Genomic DNA, 24,054 nt, shown 5'->3' with positions numbered 1-24,054 from the left:
ACTCTAGCCATAAAGGTAGATGTTTGCATGTATTCAATGTTGTGGTCCTGGTTACCCTCTCTCTAGCCCCCCTGACTGCTATTGACTATATCTCTATTCCTGTTTACTACGCTTAAAGCTTTTTGGTATATTTTCTTTTTTGTTGGAGGTGTAACCTTGTGTATAATTGCTTCCCATTATGGCGGCACCTGACATCTGGAGCAAGAAAAAGTAATGTAATGGCGTTTGCTGCGTGCTTTATACCCCTGACTGCCTGACGTCATGGAAGATGGGACAGCAACCGACGCAGGTCCCAAGACTTTGATAATTAGGCCGACTGAGGGCTACCCTCAACCAGATAACCCAATTGTGATGACTGCAACAGTTAATGCACTCGAACGTCTACATTAATAAGTGTAAACAACTGTACTTTCCAGTGATTTTTAGGACTCGCGGGTTGTCTTCTCCTGTTAGGAAGATTTTGGTAGCGGTTTACAAGTCTTCCACCAGGAAGGTTTATTCCAGTAAGTGGAAGCTTTTCTCCATTTGGGCTTCTCAGCTTGATCGGTACCCTTTTACTGCACCAGTTCCTGCCATTTTGGACGTTTTGGCAGATATTTTTAATCATGGTACTATTGGCAGCTATCCCTAATTTTCACACAGGAGAAAATTCGGCTTTTTTGGCTTCATCCAACCTTTGTAAGGCCTTTTTGAAAGGTGGCTTTCTACTTAGTCCTCTGGTCAAGGACCCAACAGCCCCTTGGGATCTCACTCTAGTTTCTACCCTCTTCGAACCAGCAGCTTCGGTTGACTTGCAGCGTCTTTCTTGGAAGATGGCCTTTTTAGTTGCCATCACCACAGAAAGAGAGTTTCGGAGACCCAAGCTTTTATCTGTCCAGCCCCCTTATGTGGTGTTTCATAAAGATAAGGTTTCCTTACCGGCAAATCCCTCATTCCTTTAAAAGTGGCATCAGAGTCTAATGTTACTAAGTTTAATCTTCCTTTTTTCTTCCCTAATTTCCAGAATAAAGGAGAGTATAAGTTGCAGTTGTTTGATATTCAGACTATTGCGTTTGTATAGAACAAAATCCTTTGATCAACTTTTTGTTTCCTTTTCTAAGCCCTCTTTGGAAATAATTCTCAAAAGTGACTATTGTTTGATGGATTTGAGTGCATTTCGTTGGCCTATCAAGTCAAAGGGCTATCCCGACCAGGTCATGTCCAGGTGCATTCCACCAGGTTTATAGCTACTTCTGTGGCCTTTTTGTTGTGGGTGTCCTTAGATGATATTTGCTCTGCAGCTACCTGGGTGTCGCCACGTACATTTATCTCCTGTTATAAGTTGGATCTTTTTTCCAGGGGCAGGGCATCCTTTGTGTTAGCCGTGCTCTGGAACATCCTTTCATGAGGACCTCTCAAGGCTATTGGTAGCTGGGGACTCTGTCCCATTGGTTGAAGACCTAATGAAAGCAACAACTTCAGATAAGTTATGTCCTCAACATAACTTTCCATCTGAGTTTTTGCTTTTCACTTCTTTAGCTGTCCCTCCCTCCTTTCCCCCTGCCTTGTGTGGGCTGTGTAGTGGACCGGATGGGAGAGGCATAGCTTTCTACCTTCGCAAACTTCCTTTTCATCTAATGGGTGCCCATGCCAGGGTTTTAGGTATATGTTTAGCTTATGTTACTTATGTTTATTGCACTCAATCTGAGGGGAAGGGGAGACTGGTATAGGTAGGGGAAAAGCTTGGACGTTGGAACTTATGCTGGAAAATGTGGTAGTCAGATCCATACCGGATCTGTATTCCCACAGGTTGAAGACAAATGAAAAGCAACAACTTTGATGGAACGTTATGGTGAGTACATAACTTTTTTTTTTTTATGCTACTCTTGGATTTAATTATAGTAGTACTATTGTGGACTTGTAACTGAAGGAAAATAGTTTGTATTCCTCTGCCCTGAGTTGTATTGAAATAGAAGTAAAGTCTGCAAAAATTAACTCCAGTCTAAGAAGGGAAACATTTACCAGTAATTTCTTTTGTAATTTTTAGGTGGTGAAGCTTTGTATTGGAATGTTTGATGCTGAGAAAACATTTTGCAATGCAAGCGTGCAGTTTGCCAATGGAATCCGTGATCTGGCTGTTCATTCACATAAAGATAAAATGATTGAGGTAGGAATTGCAACTTTGTTTCTAGACAAAAGTACAAAAAAATTGCTGCTTGGTTTCAAGTTAGTGCATACATTTATGATTTGTGTACTTTTTGAAAATGTGCATCTGTTTTACATTGTTTTCTTTTAGCATGTGAGTGTATGTTTTATCTTACTGAACATGTAATTTGGTGCTTGCACACTATGAAGGCATATTCATCCACACTATTGTTTTGTTGACTTTGTCTGAAAAACTGTTGCTGTAATTTACATCTCCTGAAAGCATAACCAACATTTCCCATGTGGTGTCAACCTTCTTGGTGATGTTCATGTAGATGTTCTTCGTGTTTCACTGTTGCAGTCCTTAATTTGGGTAATCTGCTGGCAGGTTGCCCTCTGTCGGCCTGATTAATAAAGTCTTGAGTCCTGCGTCAGTTGCTGTCCCTTCTTCCATGACTTCAGGTCGTCAGGGGTATAAAACATTCAGCAGATGCCATTACATCATTCTTTCTTGCCACGTGGTGCCTGAAGCAGAAGCAGTTCACAAGTGCCGGTCAGCCAACTCCTGAAATTTTCGTTTTCAAGTTTCAGAGCTGAAGTCTTCAACTAAAAAACTAAGTACCCCGTTGGGGAAACTTTTTCTTGCTCCTTACCGATGTCAGTAAAAGTTAATAATTGCATTACTTGTGGGGAAGCAAATACCTCATAAGGATTTTCATTTGTACTGTATTCCTTGCCTAGGCCCTGACCACAACGTACCTTGCTGTTAGTTTTGTGCTTTATTTAATCAACACACTATCAAATGTGGGTACATTTTTGCTTCTAACTATTTTGGTTCACGCTTTAATTATCCAGAAGTGTCCGTTAGCAATCTGATTACCGGATCACCTAAAAAACGCAAAGAAAAAGACAGGCCGTTGAGGTCCAAAACTGCCAATGACGCTTCTCCTAAGCCAGTCGCCAGTTTACCGGTACTCAGTGTGGCCCTTTCGCAGCCCCTGATACCGCGACTTCTGATTCGCAGGCCTCCATTTGGATGTATTTTGTATGCCGTGAGATGCTTCAGTTATGGAACCCGCGAATGTCTCCACCTTGGATGGGTCCGGAGCCGCTGTGCAGGCACCGGCTTCTGAAGGTGTTTTCAGGCCTACAGATTTGTATATTAGACAAACGCCATCTTCAAAACTAAGGCCAAAATCACAACATATGCCAGAAAAATTTTGCCTGGGCCACATGTGCAGGCCCCCTATGCCTAAAAAACAAATCTTCATAATTGCTGAAGATTTAATTACTCTGATCAGGGGTAGCCGCCACCCCCCCCCCCCCTTCTAAGAGGCCTAGGCAAGACATTGATTATGAATCTTCTGAACAGGATTCTATTTCTTCTGACTCTTTGAATGAACTGGAATTGTCTATTCCTTCTTATGAGGACTCTGATGCAGAAGATTCCATTCATTCTGCTACTCTCCCTGAGGATTTTTCTTTTGGGGAAACTTTACATACCTTAAGGGAACATTTCCATTGGGAAAGTCAGGATTTTTCTGAATCTAAAAAGAGACTTGGGGATTTTCTTCTTCAGCATAGGCCTTTGGCTATACTTCCTGTTCTAGACATTGTTGATGTTTTTTTCAGAATATAGACGGTTGCTGATTCTCTGCCTCTGGCTCCTTGCAAGCCAGACAGATACTACAGGGTTCCTGACTCACACAAATTCCTTTTCAAAAATCTTGTTGCAGATCCTGAAACCATTTCTTTGGGTCCCAAGGGCATTAAGATTTCTACTGCTAAAAATCCTACCCCTTCTGATACAGATTCCAGGGTGCTGGATAGATGAGGTAAGAAGGTTTACACTTCTGCAACCCTGGCAATTAGGGCTTTAAACTGTCAATTTCATATGCTAAAATATAAGCAGCATATCATATATGCTTAAATAGAAAATGTTGATTTCGGTCTGTGGAAAATAAAGATTTACAGGATTTATTGCATTCAGATGAACAAGTTGGAAGACATACTTTGCAATGCGGTTTTGATTCTTTGGAGGCCTCTTGCAGGGCTGTGGTAACTGGGTCTGTGCTTAAGAAGGCATGCTTGGCTCTGAGCAAAATATGCCTGACTATGTTAAAGCAAAATTGTTAGATGCTCCTTTACAACAGGACCGTCTCTTTGGTAGTAAGGCTGAAGAAGTTCTAAAAAAGATGGAAGATAAAGCTAAATCTATGCAAACTGTGAAAGTTTTCTTACAACATCCAAGATTTAGTAGACACTGGCCTGCTAAGAACTAGTCCTTTCCAGTTCCTTTGAGAGCCACTGAAGTCAAACCCAGACATTCCAAAGGCACCAGTTTTTAGTCCCAAGGGACTCTCGTAACAAAACAATGGGGGTGCCTCCTCTTCCAAATCTGTAAACAAGACGCCTCTCTATGGTAAGCATTCTCAATGACTTCCCTTTACATTTACCAAGCACTTAACTTTTAGCCACCCCCTTTGGGGGGAAAACTGCCTCTTCATGCAAAAAACTGGCAACTTATTACCCAGGACAAATGGGTTTTAAGTAATAGTATCCAGGGATACAGATTTCATTTCCACACGTTGTCAAATCCAAACGGATGGCCAGACCTGCCCCCAAGTCAGTGGGCAGAGGCCCAGAAACAAGTACTTTCCCTCATGAACATGGGTGCTATTCAGCTAGTACCAGAATAGGAAAAGGGACAAGGTTTCTATTAAAGACTTTTCCGGGTACCCGGAAAAGACAAATCTTGGTGTCCAATTCTGGACTTATCTACTCTAAACACCTTTCTGGACATCCCAAAATTCAAGATGCTGACTGTTCAGTTACTTCCTATGCTGGGCAAAGATGCCTGGTTGGCAACTCTAGACTTAAGAGGGTTACCGGCACATCCCAATCAGGAAATCTTGCAGAAGATACCTCCGCTTCAAAGCAGGCTTCTTGCATTACCAGTTCTCTACACTGCCCTGTTGCTTATCTACTGCGTCCAGGGTCTTTACAACGTGCCTGGCTCCAGTAATTGCATTTTGCAGACAAAGAAATATTCAGCTATATCAATACCTGGACGATTGTCTAATTCAGGCAGAAAACAAGGACATTCTGATAAACCATCCAGCGTTTGTAAAAAGGGTTCTAACTTGTCTAGGGTACAATACAAACGAAAAGAAATCGCAACTGGTACCCTCTCAGAAAATTATATTCCTGGGTGCAAGCTTGATTACAACTGCCCAGATATCTTTCCTTACGCCAGAGAAGCAAATTCATTTGGTGACTTACTTCAAACAGGTGGCCACAAAAGCCCTGCTTTCTGCAAGGCAAATACTGCAAGCCTTGGGGTTCATGGCTTCCTGCATTCTTCTAATTCCATATGCAAGACTGCACATGAGGAAACTTCAGTGGTACTTAAAAAGTCTATGGAGTCAGCATTGTCACAGCCTAGAAACAATTATTCCTAGAATTCCTTGCCTGCAACTAGAGTTCCTATGGTGGGCAGAGACCTGCCACCAAAACAAGGGACTGCCATTCACACCACCCAAACCCTAACCACAGACATTTCAGACTATGCTTGGGGGGGCTCATCTGGCAGGGAAGTGCATTCATGGCAAATGGAGCCCAAATCAAATGCACCTTCATATCAATAAAAAAAAAATGCTAGCTGTACAGAATGCCCTGACCGCCTTCAAGGACTACCTTCATCCAGGACAATTAATGATTGACAACACCATGGTTATGTGATGCATAAACAAGCAAGGGGGGTACACTCACCTACCCCCTTTGCTGACTAGCCATGGCATTCTGGAACACTGCCTTGACCTATCAAGTACAACTAAAAGCACAATTCTTGCCAGAAAAGTTGAATACTCTGGCAGGCTAACTAAGCAGAAATCTCATGGACCCACACAAATGGAAACTGGAACCATGGATTTTCAACACGTCACACAAATGGGGGAGTCTGGGCATGGATCTTTTATCCTCATCCCAGAACTATCAGTTGGGCAAATTTTGCACAAGAGCTCATCACAAAAAAGCCTGGAAAGTGGATGCTCTATCCTTCAGCTGGAAAAACCTATCAGTCTGCGCCTTTCCCCCTCTGCCTCTGCTCTCCATAGTTCTACTAAAAGTCAAACAGGACAAACCAAAAATGATTCTGCTTGCTCCAGACTGTCTTCGCCAACACTGGTACCCACTCCTGCACCGTGTCACACATTCCACTGTGGCACCTGCCCTCAAACACCTTTACTGTCTCAGCGGAACAACCAAATTCTGCACTCCACTCTAAACTTTGAATCTTGCAGCGTGGCTAATCACCTAAATTCACCCTTAGCATCAGTCGGCAAACCTGTGATGGATGTCATTTTGGAGACGAGAAGACCTAGTACTAGAAAATCTTATGCTGATAAATGGAAAAGATTGATTCTGTGCCTGGAATCAATCTCAAGGGATAAGCACAGCAGTGCCCAACATTCCTCATAATTTGCAATAATTAACTGAGATGCTTCACAAGGGCCTGTCTTTTTCTTCCATAAAAATCCATGCCTCAGCCATTTCAGCTCATTACAACACGGAGCCTCTCCTCTTCTCTCATCCTCTGCTTGAAGCAGTATCTCAGAGGGGCCAAAAACTTAAGACCACCCAGGAGAGCTCCAACCCCTGCCTGGGACCTCAATTTTGTATTGGAAAAGCTCACTCTCCCTCATTTTGAGCCAGCTGCTACTGCAGATTTAAAAATTGTCTCCTGGAAAACAGCTTTCCTTTTAGCAGTCACTTCAGCTAGAAGGATTTCTGAATTACAGGCTCTTACGGCAGTGGAGCCTTTCATCATTTTCCATGCGGACAGGGTATCTCTCAGGACCAATCATTTCTTCATGCCTAAGGTGGTATCCAGTGTGGCTCTTAATCAGACCATTCATTTGTTAACTTTCCCAATCCACAGAACAAGGGGAAGCGGATTTTGCATTCATTGGATGTACACAGACAACTTAGATTTTACTTAAACAGGACAAGTTCTCTACGAAAATCTGAACTGCTGGTGGCATTTGCTGCAGGGGCAGAGAGGGCAAGGCTATTTCAAAGCAAACCATTTCCAAATGGATAAGCCATTGCATTTGTTTCTGCTATTTGCACCATGGAAAAATTATCCCCCAGGGGATCCGTTCCCATTCCACCAGGTCTGCATTTGCTTCAACAGCCTTTCTCAGAGGTGTTCCTACCAGGAACATTCTAGAAGCTGCTACCTGGAGTTCAGTTCATACTTTCACCAAGCATTATCACTTACCATTCTTTAAATCCAGAGCTGGCTTTGCCACTGCAGTCTTGCAGGCCCTTATAGCTGGCCCTAATGCTATCTAAACTCCTCCCAACTATAACTTTGGGAATCTACCCAAATGTAGTGACTGCAACAGTGAAAACACTAAGAACATAGTACTGTTGTGTACACTTCACACTTACTATGCCTCTACTTTCGTTTACTATGCTTAAAAGCCTTTTTGGCGTATTTGCTTTTGGTTGGAGGTATATGTGTTTTTTATATATATATATATATATATATATATATATATATATATATATATATTTTACTCCCCATTCGGGGTACACCTGACATCTGGTGCAAGAAAAACTGATGTAATGGCGTCTGCTGCATGTTTTATACCCCTGACGACCTGACGTCATGGAAGAAGGGACCTGAACAGACGCAGGACCCAAGACTTTAATCAGGCCGAATGAGGGCAACCTGCCAGCAGATTATCCAAATATAATGACTGCAACAGTGAATTCACTCTAACATCTACATTTATGGTAAGTGAACACAACTGTACTTTTCATATGTTAAAATATCAGCAACATGTTATTGGACTGCTTAAACAGAAAATGATTACTGACTGTGTGGAAAATAAAGAATTACAGGATTTAATGATTTTGCCGAACAAGTTGGAAAACATACTTTCAATTTGGTTTTGATTCATTAGAGGCCTCTTGTAGGGCTGGTGTTACTGGGTCTGTGCTTAGAAAACATGCTAGGCTTAAGGAACAATCTTTGCCTGATCATGTTAAAGCTAAATTGTTGGATGCTCCTTTAAATCAGGACCGCCTGTTTGGCAACAAGACTGAGGAAGTTCTTAAAAAGATGGAAGATCACGCTAAATCTATGCAAACTGTTAAAGATTTTTTACAAGTTCGGCCTCCTAGATTTAGTAGGCACTGGCCCTCTAAAAATTGGTCCTTTCCAGCCCCTTTCAGGTCTTCAAGCCAAACCCAGACACAGCAGAAAAACCCAGGTTTCAGTCCCAGAGGACTCTCAGAAATAAGCAGTGGGGGGCATCCACTTCCAAGTCGGGGAATAGTAAGACTCCCCTTATGGTAAACTGTCTTAATGACTTCCTTTTAAAATTTCCAAGCACTTATCTGACTGCCCCTTTGGGGGGAAAGATTGTTCTTCAAGCATAGAATTGGGAACTCATTATCCAGGACAAATGGGTTTTAAATAGTGTCCCTGGGAAACAGATTTCACTTCCACACGTTGCCAACACCAAGTGGATGGCCGGACCTACTCCTAAATTAGTGGGCAGAGGCACAAAAACAAGTACTTTCTCTCTCAAGCATGGGGGCTATTCAACTGGTACCAGAAGAGGAAAAGGGACATGGTTTCTATTAGAGACTTTTCCTGGTAACCAGGAAAGATGATTCATGGCGTCCTATCCTGGACCTGTCTACTCTAAACACCTTTTTGGAGATTCCAAAATTCAAGATGCTGACTCTTCAGTTACTTCCTAGGTTAGGGAAAGATGCTTGGTTGGCAACACTAGTTTTAAAAGAAGCATACCTGCACATCCCAGTCAGGGAATCTTGCCGAAGGTACCTACGTTTCAAAGCAGGCTACACGCACTAAGTTCTCTGCACTGCCCTTTGATGTATCTACTGCGCCCAAGGTATTCGCAAAGTGCCTAGCTCCAGTTACTGCATTTTGCAGGCAAAGAAAAATTCAAATATACCCATACCTGGACGATTGTCTAATTCAGGCAGAAAGCCAGAAAATATGTTTGCATCATCTGGCCTTTGTAAAAAAGGGTTTTAACTTGTCTGGGGTGCACCATCAACAAAAAGAAATCACAACGTACCCTGTCAACAAATTATATTCCTGGGAGCAAGCTTGAATACAACTTCCCAGATGGCTTACCTCACGCCAAAAAACAAATCTTTTGACAACTTCAAAACAGGTGACCACAAAAACCCTGCTATCTGCACGACAAATACTGCAAGCCTTGGGGTTCATGGCCTCCTGCATTCTTCTCATTCCATATGCAGGACTGCATATGAGGAAACTACAGTGGTATCTAAAAAGCCTATGGTGTCAACATTCTCAAAACCTAGAAACGATTCCCATCATACCTTGCCTATGCCTAGTGTTCCTTTGGTGGGCAGAGGCCTGCCACCAAAACAAGGGACTAACTTTCACACCACCCCCTGCTGCCCAAATGGCAGGGAAGTGCATTCAGGGCAAATGGAACCCAAGTCAAATGCACCTGCATATCAGTCAAAAAGAAATGTTAGCAGTACAGAATGTTCTGACAGCCTTCAAGGACCACATTCTTCCAGGACAACCAATGGTAAAGATTGACGCCACCACTGTTATGTGGTACTTAAACAAGCAGGACAGTACACATTCTTACCCCCTCTGCAGACGAGCCATGGCATTGTGGAACACAACCTTGAGCTACCAAGTGCACCTACAAGCTCAATTCCTGCCAGGAAAATTAAATACACTGGCAGACTGACTAAGCAGAAACCTCATGGACCCACATGAGTGGAAACTGGAACCAAGGATTTTCAACATGTTAGCAAGCAAATGGGGGAGTCCAAATATAGACCTGTTTGCCTCTCCCTAGAACTACCAATTGGACAAATTTTGCACAAGGACTCCCCACAAACAAACCTGGAAAGTAGATGCTCTATCCTTCCGCTGGAAAACCTATCAGTCTGTGCCTCCCCACCCCACTCTGTATCTGCTTTCCAAAGTTCTACTAAGTCAAACAGACAAACCAAGGATGATTTTGATTGCTCCAGACTGGCCATGCCAACACTGGTGTACCCCCTCATGCGCAGTGTGTCACTGTCATCTCCATGGCACCTGCCTCAGACTCCTTCCCTGCTGTCTCAGCAGGGGAACCAGGTTCTGCACCCTCAGCTACCAACACCGAACCTTGCAGCCTGGCTAATTACTTAATCTGTCCTTTACCATACCTCAGCAAACCTGTGATAGATATCATTTTAGAGGCAAGGAGGTCTAGTACTGGAAAATCTTATGCTGAAAAATGAAAAAGATTCTGTGCCTGGAACCAGTCTCAAGGGATGAGCACAGCAGCGCCCAATTTACCTCAGATTTTACAATACTTAACTGAGACGCTTCTCAAGGGCCTGTCTTTTTCCTCCATTAAAATCCATGCCTCAGCCGTTTCAGCTTATTATAACACAGAACCTCCCTTCTCTCATCCACTGCTCAAGCAGTTCTTCAGAGGGTCCAAAACTTTGAGACCACCCAGGAGAGCTCCAACCCCAGCCTGGGACCTTAACTTTGTCTTGGAGAAACTCACCCTACCTCCTTTCGAGCCAGCTTTTACTACAGACTTAAAATTTCTTTCTTGGAAAACAGCTTTCCTTTTAGCAATCACTTCAGGTAGAAGGGTATCTGAATTACAGGCCCTAATGGCAGTAGAGCCTTTCATCTTCCATGCGGACAGGGTGTCCCTCAGTACCAATCCATCCTTCATGCCCAGTTCAGTATCCAGTGTGGCACTTAATCAGTCCATTTATTTGCCAACCTTCTTTCCCAATCCACAGAATAAAGGGGAATGGATACTGCATTCCTTAGCTGTGCACAGACAACTTAGATTCTGCTTGGACAGGACTAAGCCTCAAAGGAAATCTGAACTGTTGGTAGCATTTGCTGCAGGGGCAAAGGGGAAGGCTATTTCAAAGCAAACCATTTCTAAATGGATAAGCCATTGCATTCATTTCTGCTGTAAGCACCATGGAAATCCTATCCCCCAGGGGATCAGATCTCACTCCACCAGGGCTGCATCTACCTCTACTGCCTTTCTCAGAGGCGCCCCTACCAGGGATATCCTAGAAGCTGCTACCTGGAGTTCTGTACATACTCTCACCAAGCATTGTCATTTGCCAATTTTCTCTAAATCCAGAGCTGGCTTTGCCAGTGCAGTCTTGCGCATCCTTATAGTTGGCCCTAATGCTATCTATATTCCTCCTCCCAACCATAGCTTTGTGAATCTACCCAAATGTAATGACTGCAACAGTGAAACACTAAGAACATAGTACAGTTGTATACACTTACCATAAATGTAGATGTTAGAGTGTATTCACTGTTGCAGTCCTGGTTACCCTCCCTCCAGCCCCCTAACTTCTTTTGGCTATACCTCTACTTTCCTTTACTATGCTTAAAAGCCTTTTTGGTGTATTTGCTTTTTTGTTGGAGGTATATTTTTGTGCTTTTATGTTTAATGACTTATTAGGATGGCACTTGACATCTGGGGCAAGAAAGACTGATGCAATGGCGTCAGATGCATGTTTTATACCCCTGATGACCTGACGTCTTGGAAGAAGGGAAAGCAACCAACGCAGGACCGAAGACTTTGTAATCAGGCCGACTGAGGGCAACCTGCCAGCAGATTACTCAAATGTAATGACTGCAACCGTGAATACACTCTAACATCTACATTTATGGTAAGTGTACACAACTGTACTTTTCAGTCCCAGGGGATGCACAAGACTAAGTAGTGGGGGGGGTTTCTGCACCCTAATCAATGAGTAGTAAGACTCCCCCCTATGGAAAACTGTCTCTGACTTTCTTTTAAAACTTCCAAGCACTTCCCAACTGAATGCTCCTTCAGGCGGAAAGATTGGTCTGCTGGCCAAAAATCGGGAGCTCATTACCCAGGACAAATGTTTTTTAAATATAGTGTTCCAAGAATACAGATTTCACTTCCACACCTTACCAACACCAAGCGGGTGGCTAGATCTGCCCCCAAATCGGTGGACAGAGGCCCAAAATCAAGTACTTTCTCTCAAGCATTGGGGCTATTCAGTTGGTACCAGAAGAAAAGGGACAAGGTTTCTATTACTTTTTCTGGTACCCGGAAAAGGCAATACGTGGCGTCCTATCCTGTCCTGGACCTTTCTACTCTAAATACCTTTCTGGTGATTCCAAAATTCAAGATGCTGACTCTTCACCAGCTGCTTCCTTTGCTAGGCAAGGATGCATGGTTAGCAACACGACTTTCAAGAACCATACCTGCACATCCCTATCAGGGAGTCTTGAAGAAAATACCTACGCTTCAAAGCAGGCTACATGCATTATCAGTTCTGTGCACTGCCCTTTGGCTTATCTACTGTGTCCAGGGTATAGTTCCAGTCTTTGTATTCTGCATGCAAAGAAATATTCAAATATATCCATACCTGGACGATTGTCTAATTCAGGCAGGAAAGCCAGGACATAATTTTGAATCATCTGGCCTTTGTTCAGAGGGTATTGACTTGTCTGGGGTACACCATAAATGAATAGAAACCACACCTGGTACCCTGTCAAATTATATTCCTGGCAGTAAGCTTGAATACAACTTCCCAGATGGCTTTCCTCACACCAGAGAAACACACATTTGACAACCTACTTCAAACAAGTGGCCACAAAAGCCCAGTTATCTGCAAGGCAAATACTGCAAGCCTTTGGGTTCATGGCCTCCTGCATTCTTCTAATTCCATATGCAAGGCTGCATATGAGGAAACTGTAATGGTATCTCAAAAACCTATGGTCTCAACATTCACAGGATCTAGAAGCTATGATTCCTATCGTACCTTTCCTACGCTTAGAGTTCCTTTGGTGGGCAGAGGCCTGCCACCAAAACAAGGTACTACCATTCACACTACCCCCTGCCGCCCAAACCTTAACAGACGCATCAGACTATGCATGGGAGGCTCACCTGGCAGGGAAGTGCATTCAGGGCAAATGGAACCCAAGTCAAATGCACCTACACATAAATCAAAAGGAAATTTTAGCTGTACAGAATGCTCTGACAGCTTTCAGGGACCACATTCTTCCAGGACAACTAATGTTAGACTCTCAACACCATGGTCATGTGGTACATAAGCAGGGTGTATACACTTACCCCCTCTGCAGACTAGCCATGGCATTGTGAAACACAGCCATGAGCTACCAAGTGAATCTACAAGCTCAGTTCCTGCCAGGATAAGTAAAGACGCTGGCATATGGACTAAGAAGAAACCTCATGGACCTGCACGAGTGGAAACTGGACGAAGGGTTTTCAACATGTTGACGAGCAAATGGGTGAGCCCAGATATAGACCGCTTTGCCTCCCCCCAGGACCATCAATTGGACAAATTTTGCATAAGGATTCCCCACAAGCTAGCTTGGAAAGTGGATGCTCTATCCTACAGTTTATGCCTTTCCTCCTCTGCCTCTGCTCTCCAAGGTACTACTAAAGATCAAACAGGACAAGCCAAGGACGATTTTAATTGCATCAGACTGGCCACGCCAACACTGGTACACCCTCCAGTGCAGTGTCACTCTTTGCCCCATGGCACCTGCCTCAGACTCCTTCCCTGTTGTCTCAGCAGGAGAACCAGATTCTGCACCCTCAGCTGCAATTACTGAACCTAGCAGCCTGGCTAATTACCTAATCTCTCCTTTACCACCCCTCAGTAAATCAGTGATGGATATCATTTTAGAGGCTAGGAGACCTAGTACTAGAAAATCTTATGCTGCGAAATGAAAAAGATTTTGTACCTGGAACCAATCTCAAAGGATGAGCGCAGCATTGCCCAATTTACCTCAGATTCTACAATATTTGACCTAGATGCTTCATAAGGGCTTGTCCTTTTCCTCCATTAAACTTCATGCCTCAGCCATTTTCAGCTCATTGTAGCACAGAGCCTCCCCTCTTCTCTCACCCACTGCTTAAGCAGTTCCTCAGAGGGGCCAAAAATTTAAGGCCACCGAGGAGAGCTCCAACTCCAGCCTGGGACCTTAACTTTGTCTTGGAGAAACTCACTCTTCCTACTTTCGAGCAAGCTGCTACTGCAGATTTAAAATTTCTTTCCTGGAAAACTGCTTTCTTTTTAGCAATCACTCTTGCAAGAAGGGTATCTGAGTTACCTGCCCTTATGGCAGTGGAGTCTTTCATCATCTTTCATGCGGACAGGGTGTCCCTCAGAACCAATCCCTTCATGTCCAAGGTGGTATCCAGTGTGGGTCTAAATCAGTCCATTCATTTGCCTACCTTCTTTCCTATCCCACAGAACAAAGGGGAATGGATACTGCACTCCTTAGATGTACACAGACAATTTAGATTCTACTTGGACAGGACTAAACCTCAAAGGAAATCTGAACTGCTGGTGGCCTTTGCTGCAGGGACAGAGGGGAAAGCTATTTCAAAGCAAACAATTTCAAAATGTATAGGCCATTGCATTAATTTCTGCTATAAGCACGATGGGAAACCTCTCCCACAGGGCATCAGACCACATTCAATCAGGGCTGCCTCTACCTCTACAGCCTTTCTCAGGGGCGTCCGTACAAGGGACATCCTAGAAGCTGCTACCTGGAGTTCTGTACATACTTTCACCAAGCATCATAATTTGCTATTTTTTTCTAAATCCAGAGCTGGTTTTGCCACTGCAGTCTTGCAAGGCCTTATAGCTGGTCCTACTTCTATTTAAATTCCTCCTCCCAACCTTAGCTTTGGGAATCTACCCAAATGCAATGACCAACAGTGAAACACGAAGGACATAGTACAGTACACTTACTATAAATGTAGATGTTAGAGTGTATTCACTGTTGCAGTCCTGGTTACCCTCTTTCCAGCCCCTTTCTTCTTTTGGCTATATCTCTACTCTCACTTACTATGCTCAAAAAGCTTTTTGGTGTATTTGCTTTTTTGTTGGAGGTATATCCTTGTATTATAGATTTAATTGCTTCCCATTCGGGGGGCACCTGACATCTGGGGCAAGGAAAACTGATGTAATGGTGTTTGCTGCATGTTTTGTACCCCTGATGACCTGATGTCATGGAAGAAGGGACAGCAACCGATGCAGGACCCAAGACTTTGTTAATCAGGCTGACTGAGGGCTACTGCAAGCAGATAACCCTAAATGTAATGACTGCAAGAGTGAATACACTCTAAACATCTACATTTATGGTAAGTGTACACAACTATACTTTCTTCCATAGGGCTTGGACTGTGCTTTTGAAAAGTTGATGTATTCCCTAATTTGGGTCTGCTGCCTTAGCTGCATCAAATACCTGGTATATAAAATCTTTGCTTCTTGTTGTCACTCTGCTAAGAAGTTTTCATATCTACAGGTGCTAATATGTATAGAGCCCTTTTTAGTGTTCATAAGATACGGGTCAGTCTTCGAACGAACCCCACATTTGGGACAGTGGTAGAAACTGATTTCTCCCTTAGCCAAACTACCCAACTTCCTCTTTTCTGAGAGTGGGGGTGAGTGCACTGGCTGTTGAAGTAACTATCTGGCCATCAGTCCACACCACTTACAGGCAATGTAGACTATATATTGCTTTGTGGCTTAGGATTGAGTTTGCAAATGCCACTTGCATGGTTTTTTTGCAGCCCAGCCTTAAGAACTGTCTACCTGTTTAGTTTTGTATGCTGTAGGAATTGTCCTAGTAGTAAGGACTGTTGCAGCAGTGAGCTTTGCAAAGAAACATAGTGCAGCTGTTTAAGAACTTCCATAATACATTTAACAAAAGAAGCTGCTCAAAGGATTCCACAAAAACAAATAACCAAAAACAAGGAATCCAGTCAGTCTACCCAAAACACAATGTACCACCAGTGAGTCTCTTTACCAACAAAGTTTATTAAACACCGCATGATCCACACAAAGCAATAAAAATAAGTTAGGCACAAGTAAATAAAATGTATGCTCTCTCTTCCCTAGGCAGAATAGGACTTCATCAGAACCGGAGTTGGAAGTGTTTTAAAAGGCCAAAATGTATAGTGGTAATTAGGTAAAGCTAAAATCACATGATCAGATTCAGTTTAATTACGCAAATGCATCAGCACCATTGTAACAAAAAAAAAAAAAAAAGGCAAATGGAGAATAGCATGTGTATCAACAGCAGTAAGTATAACACAATATGTAAACTTGTTTTAAACCCCTAAAAACTAAATGTGAAATATAAAATGTATATTTTGATTTACTGGATTGAAACCTTATTTATTAATATAAATTTATATTATAATCATGCATATTAATATTAAAAATAAAACTTCAAGCCTAAAGTACTGTATTGTTTACATTGAAATATCATAATGATGTCATAACTTCGCTGCCCTCAGTGTTAGAACTGGGAGAACAGAAGTATTGCCATTTGTCCCAGGGGGTATAGTAGCATTTAGCTTCAATTGCCAACATAACTCCTTGCAATCTGAGTCTCCCATGCTCCCCCTAGGGTTATGGGGAGTAATGTCAAAAATTCGAAATAAAAATAATTTAAAATTTTCACAGGAAATATAATCTGATATTGTTCATCTCATCCGAACATATGGGTTCAGATCTTATCTATCAGATCCAACTCTGCTGTAGCAAGCTCGTGGCAACCAGAAAAGCCGTTTATCTCTCCTTACCCATAATGCATCTTTCCCCAATACTTCAGATCTTGTTTGCCGCTTTACGAAGACGTGGTCCCACCAGCCAGCTCTTGGTGTAAGGTTGTATAATTCATATCTTTTGTCTCCTGTTTTGTAAATTTGTAGTGCACTTTCTTTTTCTGTCTCTTCCTTGTAGTTGTAGCTCCTTTTTGCAGTGGCCATTTTTTTTTATTTAGGTTACTTTTACTTTCATCTTTCTCTTTCCCAAGTAACCAGTTTTCATAGTTACTTCTCTCTCCTTTACCTTTATTGGGTATTTCTTCTACCACTTTTTGTTAGTAGATTCCCCCTCTTCTATTCTGTTTCTGTTGAACAAGCAAAAACAAGTTTTCTTTTCATTATCCTTTTTCTCTGAGTGTGTGTGTTTGTGTGAGTGGATTCTGTGCCTGTCCCTTTTTTGAGTCATGGTGGAGAAATCATCCAGTTTCAAAAAAATGCACAAAGTGTGGACATAAAATTCCTGTCAGTGATTCACACACTTTGTGCATGTATTGTTTTGGCCCCCTTCATTTACAAGAGGATTGTGCAATTTGCCACGCCTTCAATCATCGAACTTTAGTAGCGCGGAAGAATAAGCTCATTTTAAAGGGCATGTTGCCTTCTGCATTTGGGGGTGCTATCTCTGGAGAAAGAGAAATCTGGTTCTTCCTCTAAAACAAAATTGGCTCATTTGAGCCTAGTTTCTTCCTTGACTTCTAAATCTTCGGACAAGGAAAGAGTCTTCGGTGCTGACCGACTCTTCAGAGACAAAAAAGAAAATGTCCAAGTCTCCCACTATGAGAGAGTGTCTCTGATCCAACTAAAGCCTTCTGTTCTGGCATCTACTACTTAGGATCGGAGTCTGATCCAATCTCCTAAGGGTAGATTGGATTTGTTGACGTCAGATCCAACAACTGGCCCATTTAAACCTATTTTGGTTTTGCCATGGACACTGTACTCTCCATCCTATGATTCAGTTCCATCAAGGATACCGGCCCCATTTTTATGAAGATCAAGATCCACATCTGCCTCTTCCTCCCATTCAACTAGGAGCCTTACTGAAGATGTGGAATGGATGGTGCAGAGGATTTTATGGGCGCAGGGCATCTTGGTCCCCCCTCGACCCTTGGGGTGTCATACCTGTGTAAGCCGTCCACTCACCCTCTTCCTCCTCTGACTTCAGGGCAAGCTTTGGAGCTGTGGGATCCGATACGCCTGGTGTCTTTTACCTCTGATCCGAAGTGATCCTCTTCCTCTGATCACACATTTGCTTGAAGCTTCTCAGCTTTTTCAGAGCCGGAGAGTTCCCGGAGGCATAGTGATCCTCATGAACCCAAAGTGAGCTTCACTCCCAGGTCTTCAGAGCAGTTGATGGGCCTCTGAGCTTTGGGAAAGGTCAACTCTGCTCCGGCTTCAGCCCCTGGTGAGCCGTCTTCTGGACTGGAGGGGACCCCATCCTAAAGGCATGGCTTATCAGAGCCAGAGTCCTCATCCATTTAGGAGCAGTCAGCACTTGGGGCCTTGGAGAGAGCTGTAGCTGCTACTGCATCTAAGTGACCTGCCTCCTTTGATCCATTATCCCAGCAAGATTCCCTGCGTTCCTCTTCACCACCAAATTTGACATGGACAGTGGGACCTCAGGAGTCGGGATACCCATCTGGGTACCCCAGACTTTAACCCACTGAGAAAGTCCCTAGGAAGAGATTATGCAAGAGGAAGCATTTGGACTCCTCAGAGGGTAAAGGATCCCCATGGTCACCCCATGAGGACATTTCCTTTGGGGAGTTTCTGGAGATTCTCAAGCAGAGGCGTCCGTGGCAGTTCAGCAATTCTTCGCCTGAGGAGTCTGTGTACCTGGCTGCTTTTGGATCCCGCCCATCTACTTCATGGGTGACTCTGCCCACTGATGAGCTCATAGGTTTGATCTTAGTGGGCGTGGGAGACCCAAACTACAGCGAGTCTGTTCCTCGGAGCTCAAAATTATTACTGCTCCCTCAGACAAGACCTTCTGTACAAAAAGGTTTGCAGTAAATGCCATGGTCATGGTGGCAGTGACCAAGAGGGACTTCTCCTAGGAGAGCTCAACTATCCATCCTCCTAATAAAGATTCTAGGATGATGGATAGATTTGGGAAGTGTCTTCTCATCAGCGACCATTTGCATTATGGTCACTGAATTTACCTTTCTCATTTCACTAGATTGCAAAGGGATTTGATCAAGGAGCTCTCAGATACCCTTGAAGGAGCAGTCGCTTAGGGAACTAAAGATAATGTATCTTCCCAGTTAGCCAACCTACATTCAGTAACCAAATCTTCCATGAGGCTTATCTCACATGCAGCCGAGGGCACGAGCAGGGCAGTGGGATCAGGCATCTCTGTGAGGAGGCATGCCTGGATGCTCCTTTTGTGATTTTGCAGAACCTTTTAAGTCTTCATTCGTCAGCACTCTGACTGCATGTCCCCTTTTGGCGCCAAAGTCAAAGAAAAGCTGTCCAGGTGTGAGCAGGAAGGTAAGACCCTTTCTGCCACAGGCATACATTTTTCGGCTCCTCAGAGACCTTATTCCAAGGTTTCAAGAGGCAGCGGAAAGATGTGGTTCAAGAAGTCTCAAAGGTCCTACCAAAGTACACCTGGAGAGATTTCCGGCAGAGGTGAAAACAATAATGGAAGATGTTGCCCTCACAGCAGAGGAGGTCCGCAGAACTAAGGGTCCCGAGGGTCTTTTTGGGAAGCCCTTTCAGAGCTCCTGATCAGTGGCCTGATTGTCCACCTCTGGATGGAATTGCAGGTCGAAAATCCCTGCACTGGAGAGCCTGGTAAAATCAGATGATTGAGAGCCTTTGTCCTTTAAGGGTGTTGACATTCAGATGGAAAACTTCAAGGCTAATCAGGAGCAATAAATTACCTGCCCGCCATGTTCTACATTCCTTAGGAGCTATGGTCACAGGGATCATGTTAGTTCTATTAGCCAGGTTTCACATGTGAATTCTGCAATGGCTTCTGGCTGCTCAGTGGTCAATTCACAAACCAGTGTCTTACCAGATTCTGATAAGACAAATGCAAAAAGTATCTTTTGTGGTGGATTCATTTAGACCAGGTGACAAGTTCGACCTTTTGTTCCCCCCACACCCACAGGCTACAGTGACCATGGATGCTTCCCAGATTGGGAGGGGGGGCATTATTTGCAGAAGACTATCCAAGGCACCTGGTCCACAGAAGAGGTCAGTCTCCACATAAACATCCTGGAGATGAGATCATAAGCGTTTCAGACTGCTCTTCCTTCAGGAGCAGTAGCCATTCAGTCAGATATCAGTAGCATGGTACATAAGCAAGGAGGAGACGGATCATACCCTCTGTCAGGAACCGCTCAGTGTGGCAATGGGAAATCTCATCTAATGTCATAGTGGACAGGTTGAGCAGATTCTTATGCCCCTGAGTGGTCCCGCAACCAAAATGTAGCAGAGAACATTTTCCACACACAGGGCCAGCCTTGCTGCAACCTCTTTGCCTCTCCCATGAACAACAAATGCAGCAGATACTTTGCCCTAATTCCCCCCCAAAGCAGTCCCAGAGGAATGCTGTAGTACACGATTGACCTCTGGCACTATTGTATGCCTTTCCCCCCCATTCCAATGATTCCAAATTTCCATCAGAAAGCCAATAGTTTGGAGAGAAAAGTAATCCTCATTGCCCAGTATTGGCCACAAGAAATCTATTTTCCTTTTCTCTGGCCTTATCTACAGAGGGAACGTTTTCCACATTTACTGTCACATCCGATAAGAATGCTTCTTCCAAACCTTCACAACCTCAAGCTCACAGCTTGGGTCCTCCAGTTCCATTAATTGCCAGACAACCTAGTCCGTCATATTCTGATATCCGCCCATAAGTCATCTGCCCAAAAAAACTATATAAGAATAAATGGAAGAGGTTTGTAATTTGGGCTGAACAACACAATATAGATCCTATCATGTCTCCCATTCACTTCATTCTGGAATTTCTAGCCAACATTTTCAGTAATGAGGCTGCAGCATCTGCCATTCAAGTCCAGTTAGCCATTTCAAATTTTCACATTGGAATAGACAACTTATCTTTAATTTTCCACAAACTTTACAAAACCTTTCTAAAAAGGACCATGTTAAGACCTCCCCACAAGGATCCTTCTCCCCTATGGAACCTAAATTTCGTTCTGCGTCAGATTGTTCATCCACCCTTCGAACCTGCAGCATCTTGGGATGTCAAGTTACTATCTTGGAAAATTATCTTTTTGTGGCTGTCATATCGGTGAGATGGATATCAGAAATACTGGCACTATCTTCCCAGCCCCCTTATTTGGGTTTTCACAGAGTCTCTCTGCGTACAAACCCTGTTTCTTGCCGAAAGTTTTCTCAAACCGATATTAATCAGACTATCCATTTGCCTGTTTTCTTCCCAAATTCTAGTAATAAGGGTGAAATACGTATTACATTTTTTGGATGTTCATAGACAGTTACGTTTCTGTTTACATAGAACTAAAGATTTTTGGAAAGCAAACCAATTGTTTGTTGCATTTGTAGGCCCTAGGAAAGGCCTACCAGTTTCCAAAGTTACTTTATCAAAATGGCTTTCTAGTTGTATTTCCTTTATTTACACATGAAAAGGCATGAAACCCAACAAATCCATTTGGGCTCATTCTGCCAGAGCAATGGCCACATCTGCAGTCTATTAGACAAATGCTTCTTTGGAAGAGATTTGTGCAGCAGCCACATGGGCAAACCATCATACTTTTATTACTCTTTACAGGTTAGAACTGGTCTCCAGGGGAAGGGTGTCCTTTGGTGCGATGGTTTTGAGGCATATTCTCCTGGGAGTTCACCCAGGGTAAAGGTAGCTTGGGGTCTCTGTTCCATGTTTGAGAATGAGATGGAAAATTGACAAGATCAGATAAAGAAGTTATGTACTCGCCATAACTTTACATCTGTATTGTTGAATTTTTCATCTCTCCTCACATCCCCACCTTCTAATCCCCTTCCTTGGGGGGTTCCTAGTTGAACGGAAAGAGAATCTCAAGGGTTAGATTCATGTCCCTTATTCTCCAGAAAGGATCTCTTAATAACCTTTTGGGTGACATACCAACATTCCTGCTTTTATATGGATATAATTATTGCAAACAAGGTCTGAGCTAATCGGGAGAGATAAATTATGGGTAAGGGGGAGCTATCAAGGAGCTTTTTTGGTTGCCACGAGCTTGCTAATGCCAGAGTCAGATCCGATGAATCAGATCCGAACCCATATGTGAGGAGAGATGAAAAAATTTATACTACAGATGGAACGCAGTGGTGAGTACATAACAACTTTGTTATATAGGGCATTATTTGTTTTTTTATGTTCAATGTTATAAAGATGTTCATAAATGCATTTCTTTAATGGTCTCTCCGTCTTCCCAGTTATAAGGTGGGACGTGTACTACATTTAGCTGTATATAGATCACTACTATTAAAATTAATGTGTTTTTAAAGTTAATTTGTGTCCACTAATCTCTCTTAAATACAGTTGAGTCTTCCAGTTTATATGTACACTACCCACGTCTTCCACATTTTTGTGTACTTTTCCTTTCAGTATTCCTGCTATTTAATTATTGCCTGATTTTTCTAAAATAGCTTTAAGATTAAATAAGGTTTTATATGCAAAATGGGTTGAGTCACCAAATTTGTGAAGGTCATCATTGCCCTAAAAATCATCCACTTTTTTTCAATTACTTTCCTAACTTTTTCAATACCTATACTGTAAGGAAGAACAAAAGCCCTTTCAAAGTCACTGGGGCTTGGATTTTTGTATGCACATCCATATTGTTTGAAGATTGTCCTAGTAGGGGAATATATTTTACCCACCCTCACGTAACGTCCAGTTTATTAGGCCTTAAAAAGATATATGATAACCCCTCTCAAGGAACATGTTCTCTAAAACATTAGCCTCTTTAATGAATAGCTTCTTTTTTTGGTGGTCATTTTAGCTACTCTAATAAATTGACCTTTCACCAAATTCTTCTTGTTTGTGTGTGTGTGTGGGGGGTGAAAACTGTCAAAGTGAAATGTATAAGTTGGAAAATGTGGGCTTACTGTAAATGACGGACTCATCTTCCTCCATTAATAAAATAGTTGTTTAAATGAGTACTGTCATGATGGTAAGTATACACAAGTTTAAAAAAACATCAGTGGTGGTATTGATATAATCAATGAATTTGTGTGTGAGATCCCTAGTACCATTCCAAAAGATAAATACATCATCCAGGAACTTCAAATAAACCTTCCAGAAAGGATAATAGTTAGAGGAAAAATTAAAATTGGTTTCCCAAAACCATACAACAAAATGTGGAAAACAAGGTGTGGAAGACAAACCCATAACAGCACCTTAGACTTGTTAACAAGTTTCACTTTCAGAATGTATAAAATTTAGTACCAAATCCATTACATTAATCAGTAAAGAAGTCTGACTACTGTGTAAGGTTGGAAATTTAACAGGAGCATCATAAAACAGTTCTAACCCCTGGTCCTTGGGAATGCAAGTAAATAAATCCACCACATTGACTGTAAGAAAAAAAGGTTCATCTCCCAACCCTGTTGTAACATAAGTTAAGAAAAAATCTCATGAATCTTTTACAGTATGTTTATTTTGCTTAGCAAAAGGTTTTAATAAAATGTCAGTGTACACCCCAAAAGGTTGGTTTTTAAACCCTGAGCTGACAACAGTGGGTCTTCAAGGTAGAGTGTAAATATCCTAATACACTTCAGGGATCCCTAAATATGGAGGGTATAAAAGGTGTTTTGTTATACAAAAGTTCAGGGTATTGTATCATATTTAGTACATGAAGTAAACAATCGTCTAAAAACAAGTCAATTCCCCGGTGTGCAATATTAATTTCATTTTGTGATACTGCACAGCAAACTTCATTGTTATGTAACCATATTAGTAATATTGTGGTATATTACCATAATAGTAAATGTTTGGATCGATGACTGCTACAGTACTGGTTCTCTCCTAGCATTCTTTTTTGGCTTTCTGGGCTAGGGTGGTATACCCCATCCCTATGCATTTACCCCTTCCCCTTCTCAAGTTTTGGGGCCTCTGGCTTGCAGAAGTCTGAGTAGCCATGGAAGACCATGTTTCCTTAAGTTTTACATTCAGTGAGCATATACTTGTGCCACTGGGTAGGATCCTTAAGACATTGTTCCGAGTCGAGTAGTGAGGATAACCTGTGCTCATCTGGGCAAAAAAGCT

General features: G+C 42.7%; 1 protein-coding gene across 1 annotated transcript in view; it reads left to right on the top strand.

Annotated features, from left to right (window-relative positions):
• The first annotated feature begins 1,139 nt into the window (after positions 1-1,139).
• Positions 1,140-24,054, top strand: part of LOC122801280 (arf-GAP with coiled-coil, ANK repeat and PH domain-containing protein 2-like) — a 2,104,317-nt gene continuing 2,081,402 nt past the window's right edge. The window contains exons 1-2 of the mRNA XM_044070827.1: positions 1,140-1,193; positions 2,027-2,146. Coding sequence (XP_043926762.1) covers positions 1,140-1,193; positions 2,027-2,146 — 174 coding nt within the window. The remainder of the gene's footprint in view (positions 1,194-2,026; positions 2,147-24,054) is intronic.

Source organism: Protopterus annectens, chromosome 4.part1, assembly GCF_019279795.1.
Source record: "Protopterus annectens isolate FY-2018-M chromosome 4.part1, PAN1.0, whole genome shotgun sequence".
Lineage (NCBI taxonomy): Eukaryota > Metazoa > Chordata > Ceratodontiformes > Protopteridae > Protopterus > Protopterus annectens.
This window is presented reverse-complemented; position numbering and strand designations above follow the sequence as displayed.